A 10,628-nucleotide genomic window follows, 5' to 3' on the forward strand; every position below is an offset into this window, starting at 1 on the left:
AATGCCATGCTCGCTCAAAATCCCTTCATCAAATCCGAACTGTTTCTGAATGGGAGGCTGCCGCTGCAGCCCTGTTTACCTGGGGTTTCTTTTCACTTATTCAAATTCAGCAGGTAGTTTAAATACCAGAATCCAATCGCAACTAACCTATTTGTTGCTAAGACTGTGTGATAGGCTTAGCGAGTACACTTTAGGCCCCTGGCAGGTGTAGGACCCTGGGATGGCTCAGCTAATGAATGGGGTAAAGTGCCGTTTCAAAGGGATCCACACGAGTGGCCTTTGAAGCATCTCTTACAAAATCACAGGGTTTTAACAGGGGAGAAAAGGAGCAGGCCATGAGAAGAGTGAGAAAGAACTCCAGGCAGGAGGACCAGCTGGCATGGGGGCTCAGGAGCTGCTGTAGCAAGTACACCAGGTGCATCTGCTGAGTGAGGAGGGATGAAAGCTACAGGAAGTACCCAAGTGTTTCCATGGGGTAGAACCAGTGCGTGGTGTTCTGACTGAGCCTCGGAGGGTAGATTGGGCCTGGGGAAAGTCAGGGGCAGGAACCACTTAGGGAGGTTTCACAGTTGTTCAAATAAAAACCTAACAATACCAGGGGAGGTGGGAAGTAAGAGGTAAGAAGAGGGAGAGAGAGGTTTCTGTAGGGCGGAGGTTGGGGATGGAGCCCGGGGCTTGTATATGTCAGTGGTTACAGCTGAGTTACATCAGCAGCCCCAGGTTTCTTGGTTGGTTAATTGGTTGGTTGGTTAGTTGGTATTTTTTTGAGATAAGGTCTTGCCGTGTAGCCCAGGCTAGCATGGAGCTTACTATCCTCTTGCTTCAGCCTCCTGAGTACTGAGACTAAAGGTATGAACCACCTGGCCCTGCCTGGAATAAGGTTTTTAAAAAACCCTGATTCCAATCTCTGGAATTTGGAAACAGCTATATGTAAGGAACTATGAGGAGAGGCTATTCCACCAGAGGTCTGGGCCTTAAGCCTGGACAGTGGTGGTGAACGGTAAACAGAGGCCTCCTGTGTGGCTGGATGGGAGTGAGAATGTGTTTGCTCCTCACGCCTATCCTGTCCAGTAGCAGGGGAACGGCCATGTGGCAAGGTATGAACACATCCCTCCCACCTGCAAAATGCTCATGATTGTGAGGGATCATTTGTTGAGCGGATGCAGGGAGGAAGGAAGTTTAGAGACTGAATAAATAAAAATCAGACACAGGCCAGTGCCTCAGGAGGGCCTTGGAGGAGTCATCACGGGAGGAAGTGACAGGGAAGCCCATAAAGATAGAAGAGAGGGCTGGAGCCAGAGGTCTCGGGCATAAGGACATTTAGAGAGTAACACGATTGTCAGGAAGGAAACCCTTGGAGGAGCAAAACTGAGAACTGAAAAAGCAGAGGCCCCAGGCAGACCTCAAAATACTAAGGGACAGCCGGGCGGCAGTGGCGCACACCTTTAATCCCAGCGCTTGGGAGGCAGAGCCAGGCGGATCTCTGTGAGTTTGAGGCCAGCTTGATCTACAGAATGAGATCTGGGACAGGAACCAAAACTACACAGAGAAACCCACAGAGGGCAGAAGAAGCCAGGAGAGTCAGAGTGTGAGTCAGAGTGTGAGAACTCCTCAGTCAGTGCCAGTGCCGCACTGTGAGGTGCTGATAGCACAGGCCCTGCCCACTGCTTGCTTGACAACCCCCAGCAGGCAGAGTCTGTTGGATGCAACTAACTGGTTTCCCCAAGGCATGCCAAGCAGTGGGCTGGGCCCCTCACATGCGTGGCCTCCAGCCTCGCTTGGGTGGGGGTTTGGCCACCCCTCAGTACCTGGCTGGCAAGAAGAGGAGACTAGAGACTCACGTTTATCCTGTGTTCACAGTGGGCCCAGACCCACGTTCAGTATGTGAATGTTGAGGGAATCATCGTGCAGGTGAAGCCTGAGGCTGGCAGAGCCCGTAGTGAGTCTTTCACTATGGGGTAAGAGGAACACTGATACTCTGGGTTCTTGGCTAGAACAAAAAAATCATTTCGAAAGGCAGAAGTTTTTCATTAAAAGATCAGCTTTAGACAAGGACTTCAGGACTCTAACACAATGCAGTGAGCTTCTTTATAGATCTGCAAATGCAAATTCCTCTGTTTAACATATGTGTAGAAGTATTCGTGCGTTAGAATTGTACATACTTTTTTACATCCCTTGCCTTTGTCTTTCGAGAATTTGATATTTCCTTTCAAAACGATATTTACTGCTGGATCTGGGGAAACAAAGGAAAATAGGCCATGAGAACTACAAGACAGCAGAAGAAATAAACACTAAGTGTTTTTTTTTCTCAGCTGTGGGGCGCTTTCATGGGGGTTGTCAAGCAAGCAGTGGGCAGGGCCTGTGCTATCAGCACCTCACAGTGCGGCACTGGCACTGACTGAGGAGTTCTCACACTCCCTCACAGTGCTCTTTATTGAGAAAAGAGCCTCCCTTCCAGAGCTGCAGGAGCGGACACAGGGACACGGCTGGCTGTCATGTTTGTGTGCCTCTGAGAGACAGAAGCCAGCAGGCTGGCCTCTGGGTGGCTGTTTTCAGCCCCGCATCGTCCCTGCAAACCAGCTGTGAGCCCTGTGTGTCCCCGAGTGTCAGGACACAAAGACTTTCTGCCTCCTCTCCAGAAAGGCACCCTGAAGAAGGGGAAGCCAGTGGCTTTCTGATAGAGGGACAGCCAGCAGCAGAAGGCAACCCATAGTGACACTTTGGGATGCAGGGAAGACACGTGCTGATGCGCGTGGTTCAGCCTAGCTATTCACAGAGGCACTTTCTTTTTCTTTGGCTCTTTTGAGGCAAGGTTTCACTACTTATTCCAGGCTCCACCTCCCAGCTGAGGCCCTCCTGTCTCAGCCTCTCCAGTGATGGGATTACAGATGGACTCCACCATGTTAGGCTAATATGGGCATTTCAAGTGAGATATCTGAGAAGTTTTGAGAAGAGGTTGGTGGCCAGGTGTGTTGTCTCACCTGTGATTCCATCACTAGTTGAGACTGAAGCAGGAGGATCACTGCAAGTCCAAGACCATCCTGGTCTATATGGTGAATTCCAGACCTTGTACTACATAGTGAAAATCTATCTCCCACTCACCCTCTCAAAAAAACAAAAGAGGTTGGACATTAAAACTACATCCACCCATTGCCCAAAACAATGAATGATAAGGAGAAAAATCTAGTCACTGGTTGTTTGTGTGACCTAATGAACTTCCTGTCCTTGCTCTCCTCCCCAGTCCCACCCCCAACTCCAGCGGGGGCTTTTGTGACCTTCTGGGTCCAGGCTGAGACAGGATGGTCCCGTATAAACTCGGGATCATTCCAATGGCACTAGAAGGCTTCTAGTGACAAGCTTGACCTGAAACACCCAATTCAGGCTTCCCATGGAGGACAGTTTTGTGACTGGGGCAAGTACTGGTGGCTGATAACCCAGGACTTCATGACAAGTGGAGTCTCCACCTCTGACCTGGAAGTTGATGTCTGGTAGACCCAGCCGAAAATAGTCAAGCTCCCCAATGGAAAGCAATTTTCTTCGATCCCAGAAGAAACCCGTCTGTGGAGGCTGTGTCCTGGGAACTGCAGGGCCAAGGGGTAGGGGACCCTTGGCTCAAACCAGCTTGAGCTGGCCACAGATTAGCTCTACAGCTTTGACTTCATGGGCAGCCCTGGACAGTTTCTGTGGACGGACAAGTTCCCTAAGCTTCTTTGGAGGGCAGGAAACAGAGAAGACCCCCGTCTGAGACAGCCCCTTGTCCCACAGTTTCTTGCACACTGGTCTACCTACTGGCCTGTGGGGTCTATCCCTAAATCCTGTTGTCCTTTCCAAACGAGCTGGCTGTGCCCATTGGAGAAATCTCTGTGTCCATCCAATATCAAGATTTTTTTTCCCCCAGAAAGCACTTGCACTGTTTAATTGAACTGTTAATAAGTGTGGGAAATTGTCCTTTTGTGTAGATCTCACATGCTCCAAAATACAATATGTTCATCAAGTATAGGCTATGAGGTAGAAAGCACAATTTTAAGAGGCAGTCCCGAGTTCAGGTCTCAGTTCTGTCACTATTTGTGTGTGTGTGTGTGTGTGTGTGTGTGTGTGTGTGTGTGTGTGTACATGTGCTTGTGAGCCCGGGGGGTCCTCAAGGCCCTGTGCACACTAGGCAAGTGCCCTATATTGAGCTACACCTCCAGCACAGCCCGTTCTGCCTTTTACCCTCAAACATACATTGAATCCCTGCCGTATGAGGCTGGACAGAGTGGTAGTGAAGCTAAATGGTCTGACTCTTCATGTCATAAACCAGTATGTGCTCATCTCCTAGGGCCACTTCTCAGTGATAAGATTTGGAGCTAGCCGGGCGGTGGTGGCGCACGCCTTTAATCCCAGCACTCGGGAGGCAGAGCCAGGCGGATCTCTGTGAGTTTGAGGCCAGCCTGGGCTACCAAGTGAGTCCCAGGAAAGGCGCAAAGCTACACAGAGAAACCCTGTCTCGAAAAACCAAAAAAAAAAAAAAAAAAAAAAAAGATTTGGAGCTAGTCTCTTGTCTTAGTTAGGGTTTCTTTTCTTTTTTCTTTTTCTTTTTCTTTTTTTTTTTTTCAAGACAGGGTTTTTCTGTGTAACAGTCCTAACTGTCCTGGAACTCGCTCTGTAGACCAGGCTGGCCTCAGATTCACAGAGATCTGCCTGCCTCTGCCTCATGAGTGCTGGGATTAAAGGCGAGCATCACCATTGCCTTGGCTTAGTTAACGTTTCTATTGCTGTGAAGAGACACCATGACCATGACAATTCTTATCAAGGAAAACATTTCACTGGGGCTGGGTTACAGTTTCAGAGATTTAGTCCATTATCGTCATGGTGGAACATGCTGGCCTGCAGGCAGGCATGGTGCTGGAGAAGGAGCTGAGAGTTCTACATCTTGATCCAAAGGCAACAGGAAGTGAACTGTGTCACTGGGTGTAGCTTGAGCATAGGAGACCTCAAAGCTCACCCCCAGTGACACACTTCCTCCAACAAGGCCACACCTTCTAATAGTGCCACTCCCTTTGGGGGCCATTTTCCTTCAAACCTCCACATCACTCCAGCTTTCTGACTTCAGCTAAGCACTGTGAGAGTTAAAGGGCAGAAGACGTGGGTGGCCCACACTAGGTGCTGTTTCCTTGGGCTAACAGGGACTCTTAGGAAATATATGTGGGATATGCAGTGAGGACCTCCAAGGCGATCCTCTGAGAGCCCTGGGGACAGAAACTGCTGTGGGTGTATGATTTATGCTGCTTTACACAGTGTGCCTGCTGGGGCCAAGGCCACCAGAAGCAAAGCCAAGGGATTCCAGGCACCACAGCCTCCCACCCACTCACTCATCTCCAAAACTCCTGTCAGCAATTTGTATGTAAGAAGTTCAGAGAAGTGTAAGCTGATTCATCCTTCTCTCTGGGTGTGAAATCACCTAATCCAAAGAAAATCACAGTGAAATGTATCAGTTTAAGACAAAGCAGGTCTTGAGACCTCACAGGAGGCTGGAACCCTGCCTGTAGGAGCTAATTTTAAGGAATGCACACACATAAGCTAGCTCTAGTTAGGTAAAGGACGTGCACACTGGCCAGTCCTTCCCCCAACCTCTTATCCAGCCCTGTCTTCTGTGTGAATACAACATTGCTGTTCAGATTCTTCTGCAGCCCAAGGGCTTATTTTGTAGGCTCTGTGCAAGCTCTGTGAGAAAGAAGAGGCCACACGGCTATTTCACAGGTCAGCATGCACATCATCGACAGTGTGTAAGTCATGCTGGACAGGGTATTAATAAATGGGAAGCTGCCATCTGGCAGCACAACAGACATTGGTACCTTCACTGTCATCGCTGTCCTCAAATCCATGCAGCTTTTTGGGTCTCTTCATGACAGGTAGTTCACAGGGAGGCTTTTTGGGTCTCTTCATGACAAGTAGTTCACAGGGAGGCTTTTGGGGTCTCTTCATGAGAGGTAATTCACAGGGAGGTGAGACCAACAATTGTACTAACTTTTTTTCATACATTTTTCTGGTGGAAGCTGAGAAACGACAAGGAGGATTAAACTGTTCCGTGTTGTATGCACAGGGTGCAGAAGTTATCTTATAACCCAGACCTTTCTTCTAGGACCGGACATTACTGGCTAATTATGGCTTTTAGCAGTGAAGTGGACCCCCACAGCCATTCAGAGTCACTTTTACCATTATACAAACAGGTAATGTCTACAGATTATCAATAACCAGGTACTGGATACATCTGAGAGCAAACGGGAGGGACATGGTTGTCTGTGAGAATAGATATAATGAAAATACAAGGCACATCTAAAAACCCAAGGCGACTAATGGAATAATTGGATTTTCAGCATTGAAACAAAACAAAATAAAAACAAAACAACAACAACAAGACAAACAAACAAACAATCCCCCCCCCCCCCCGGCCTTGTATTTCCCAATCTGTAAGGACCTGGGGCTGTCTGTGACATCTTGCTTCCATATGGCTGTTTTCCTTTTTGTATTTTTAGTGAATTTCGCTGCATATGTTGCTCCTACTTTTCCTCTTCCGATTTAAACTTTGGAAGTGGTTTGTAAGCCACGAATGAATCCCCCCTCCCCCCAGGAACTGTAGACATACGTAGTATTGGGCCAGATGAAAATCCAAGCTTCTTCAGTTGCTTATGTAACTCATAGTCACTCAGACACTGCACATCCACCATGGTGACGGAAATTTGGCCTCTGACTCCTTGAAGCAGGAAAATATTAAACTCATTGAGACAATTTCACAAATAAATACTTCAGCACCGGCGCGAACCGCCTTACCCCTTCTGCTCTCCCCTAGAGAATCCTGCTGGGACTGGCAGTCTTGAGGCAGAGCTTGGGAGGCTTCTTCTACTCTACCCACGGTTCTTAAGGGTCAGTGATTTCTGACTTTACTACTCAACTAATGTAAGAAAATTTACATGGGTAAAAATGAGCAAAATATTTCCATGATGCTCTGGAATTCTACTCAGGATTCCAGCGCCCCCAAAGATAAGCCGTTAATTAAATACAAAAGAGGTGAGAGGGATTTGTTTTCAGTGAGCTAGAAAAGTTATTTATCGCTGCCCTTCTTTTCCTGAGACTACCGGGTGCTCAGAGAAGTCCAGGATTGCAAGCTGTGGTGGTTTTCGTGTGTGCTGTTTAACACTGAGCACAACGAGATGCAGTTTTCAAAGGATTAAGAATTTTTACTTACATGTATTTTGTACATATGCACTTGTGTAGAGGGGTGGGTACCACAGGGCACATATGGAGGTCAGAGGACAACTTGGGAATCACCTCTTTCTCCACCATGTGGATCGACAGGCAAGGACCTTTACCTAGTGACCTACATTGTCAGCCTAATGGTGTTTTCTGTTTTTTGTTTTTAAATTAGCCACTAGAAAACACTGTGGTTGATGGACTGGCATTTGGAAAAAGTCAACGCTTAATTCTTTGTACAGATTGAGTTGTATAGGTTTGTGAAGTCTTGATCTGTCTAAACCTGTACAGCCTCAAGTCAATGAGTTTTATCACCTTTATCTCTTGATTCCAACCGCCAAACTGACCCCATCACCCACCGAATGAGGTGGAGAAAGGTAGAGTCACTCATCTGTGGAGCCCTCTCAGAGGCTTGCCATGCAAGACTTGTTTATTGCACCTCATTTCTAACAGGTCTCAAGGATTTTAATATTGCCGTGATAGCAAGCTAAGCGCTCGGCACGGGAAGATAGAGTCCCATTTTAAGAAATGACTTTGCTTTTATTGGTGCTCAGTCAATGTCCAATTAGGAAGCACATCGTAAACAAGCTAGAAAAACCCAGGGACTTGTGACCTATGACAGAGTGCTCAGGAACGCTTGCTTGGGTAATTTTGTGCTTCAAACTATGCTTCTTTTTGCAAACATGGTCTTGGTTAACATTAGTTTCTGCCTTCTCCGTGTGTTTGGGAAGCTGGGTGAACCTTTCCAGAAATCAGTCTAATGTTGGAAAGGAAAAGGGCACTGTGGCTCAGCAGCTCAGATTTTTATTTATTTTTTATCACTTATTTATTTATTTGGTACTGGAGGCACACTTAGGCAGATCTGGTGACATTTGTTCCAGAAAACAGCTGTCTGCTGTTTCCCTGGCTTCCCAAAAATAACCTTCCAAAGAGCTCTCATCAATTTCAAGTGACATTAGACAATCGCCCAGAGGGACACACATATGGAAGACAAATATTCAAATGAAATCCAACTGGATGATTAATCCACTCACCCCTTCACATGGTTGTCTGAAGTCTATGCAGTCAAGCTGGTTACCAGGGCTGGGTGAGTCTCACCCAGGGGTTGCCATGGGCAACTGTCCCTTCTTTGCCTGTTAGATATGGTGGTAATCACAATGACAGTGTGACATCAGCAGCATACCTCCACCCCCGCAACACTGATGGGGAAATTAGATGACGGATTTAAGCTAAGTTCAAACAGAAGGAGGCACTGGCCAGCTGCAGGGGTGGGGGTGCGGCGGCCGCAAAAATTGGAAGAGGCTACAAGTTACCATCGTGCACAGGGCGTAAGGAGCAGCACACGGCTATACGGTGCCAAGAAATGTGGAGGAGAAATGGGAAGTCAAATGAATGCCAGCAGCCAGACCGCCATCTGCAGACTGGCAGGAAGATAGGAGAGTGGAAGAGATGCGGGTCCACGTGAAGGATTTTTCAATTAAGAGACTAAGAGCCAGGTGTGGTGGTGGCGCACGCCTTTAATCCCAGCACTGGGGAGGCAGAGGCAGGTGGATCTCTGTGAATTCGAGGGTCTGCAAAGTGAGTTCCAGGGCAGCCAGGCCATGGCTATTACATAGAAAAACCCTGTCTCGAACCCCACCTCCCCCCCCCCAAAAAAAAAATGAAAAAGAAGGAAGAGGAAGAGGAGGAGGGGGCGGGGCTGGAGGGCTTGAGAGATGGCTCAGTGGTTAAGAACAATGACTGCTCTTCCAGAGGTCCTAAGTTCAATTCCCAGCAACCACATGGTGGCTCACAACCTTCTATAATGGGATCTGGTGCCCTCTTCTGGCGTTCAGGTATACATGCAGACAGAGCACTCATACATAAAAAAATACATAAATAAAACTAAAACAAAAAAAAGAAAGACAGAAAAAGAACAGAAGAATCAGGGGCTGGCAAGCTGGCTCCCTGGGTAAAGACCCTTGCCACTAAGCCTGATGGCTTGAGTTCCATTCCTAGGACTCACATGGAAAGAACTGACGCCTGAAAGTGGTCTGTCCTCCAACCTATACACACACACACACACACACACACACACACACACACACACACACACAGTGGCATGCAAGTGTCCAAATGTACAACACATGCATATGCAATAGATAAATGTGATATTGTTTGGGTTTTTTTGTCTTTGTAGACCAGGCTGGCCTCAAACTCGTTTGTCTTTTTAATTAAAAGAAAGAAAAGAATTGGGATGGAGGGCATGTTCTGACCACACAGAAGTCTCATAGTTTGGGCCTCTTTAAAACACGTTCGTGTCTCATTCCATTCTCTGGATACCCGCAAGACAGCTGAGACGTATATCACCATCCCATGGCAAAGCGGAGATCTTGTCGTTGCTTTATTTTAGGGAAAGAGCCGTCGTACTAGTAGCTGAAGCCTTTCAAGAAAAACTGCTGTGGTTTTTCAAAACAATTATGCGAGACAAAATGTAACTGTGAGAAAACACAGTGTGTTCATTAAACACCAGGGGAAAGGAAACCGTCTGAGAGGGTCTAGAGGAAACAGAGGAGCCAGCCTGCCCAGAGTCGAACCCCAGCTCCATCCCTTGCCATCTGCAGACGACTGAGTTCCCCCTTTATCTGCAGAGGCAATGACAGCTGGAACTCTCCTCATGAGACTGACATGAGGCCTCCATGAATTAAAACGCATGAAGTACTTGGCACCCAGTAAAGCCTACGTATTTCCATTATTTTAATTATTTGTGAGCCCTGGCCTCAGAGTTTCCATATCCAGTCCTTTCCACCTGGAGGACCCATCCCTTTACTCTGCTCACGTAGTCCTGCGACTTCAGCCTTTTCCAGGCCCTGGGAAAGAGTGGAGCATCTTGGGGCGGAGGGCTAGGAAAGCTGTCTCGGTGCTCCCAGACTGTGACTCCAAAGTTTTGACTAGAGCACCAGTTTCCAAACACATGACGTGATCATTTATCAACATCCAAACACTGAATTCACCAGACAAAGACTTAGAAAATTGACACATTCGTTTCAATCAAAGCAAATAAATGATAGGCTTGCCTTATTAGGATGCGGAAGCATTTTGTTTACATGGCCCAGAATTGCTTTCAGCAAAAATCAGCCAGCAGGTGGAATCGCTTCCATTTTAAACAGTGAGACTGTTGGAACGAGACAGGCATTTCTGAGTTATTCTCTTGGTCAAACCCCTGGAATTTGAAGGCAGTAGGGTTAAACTCGGCCGACTTCAAGCAGCATCTCTGGGTTGAGCTCCCGTTCTGTAGTTCATCTTCAGACAGACCGTGCTCATGCATATGCATGTTGCTATTGTCGACACTGTTCCATCGGAGAATTCCTGTGCCCCGTGAAAGCCTGAAATCGTTGGCTTCAGTGTGCACAGCCTTC

General features: G+C 47.5%; 1 protein-coding gene and 1 long non-coding RNA gene across 3 annotated transcripts in view; one reads left to right on the forward strand and one right to left on the reverse strand.

Moving 5' to 3' along the window:
• Lemd1 (LEM domain containing 1) overlaps positions 1-8,354 on the reverse strand; it is a 31,732-nt gene extending 23,378 nt beyond the window's left edge. For both annotated transcript variants that reach the window (XR_009383241.1, XM_059280729.1), the window contains exons 1-4: positions 8,265-8,354; positions 6,626-6,733; positions 5,835-6,035; positions 2,163-2,233 (exon numbers count right to left, since the gene is read on the reverse strand). Coding sequence is in view for 1 of the 2 variants with exons in the window: in XM_059280729.1 (XP_059136712.1) it covers positions 2,163-2,233; positions 5,835-6,035; positions 6,626-6,707 (354 nt within the window). In the remaining variant the exon portion in view is untranslated. The remainder of the gene's footprint in view (positions 1-2,162; positions 2,234-5,834; positions 6,036-6,625; positions 6,734-8,264) is intronic.
• Positions 8,355-8,464: 110 nt separating this feature from the next.
• Positions 8,465-10,303, forward strand: LOC131925232 (uncharacterized). Its single transcript, XR_009383190.1, has 2 exons — positions 8,465-8,726; positions 9,623-10,303. It is a non-coding gene; the product is annotated as an uncharacterized LOC131925232 (long non-coding RNA).
• Positions 10,304-10,628: the final 325 nt, after the last annotated feature.

Source organism: Peromyscus eremicus, chromosome 15 (genome assembly GCF_949786415.1).
Source record: "Peromyscus eremicus chromosome 15, PerEre_H2_v1, whole genome shotgun sequence".
Lineage (NCBI taxonomy): Eukaryota > Metazoa > Chordata > Mammalia > Rodentia > Cricetidae > Peromyscus > Peromyscus eremicus.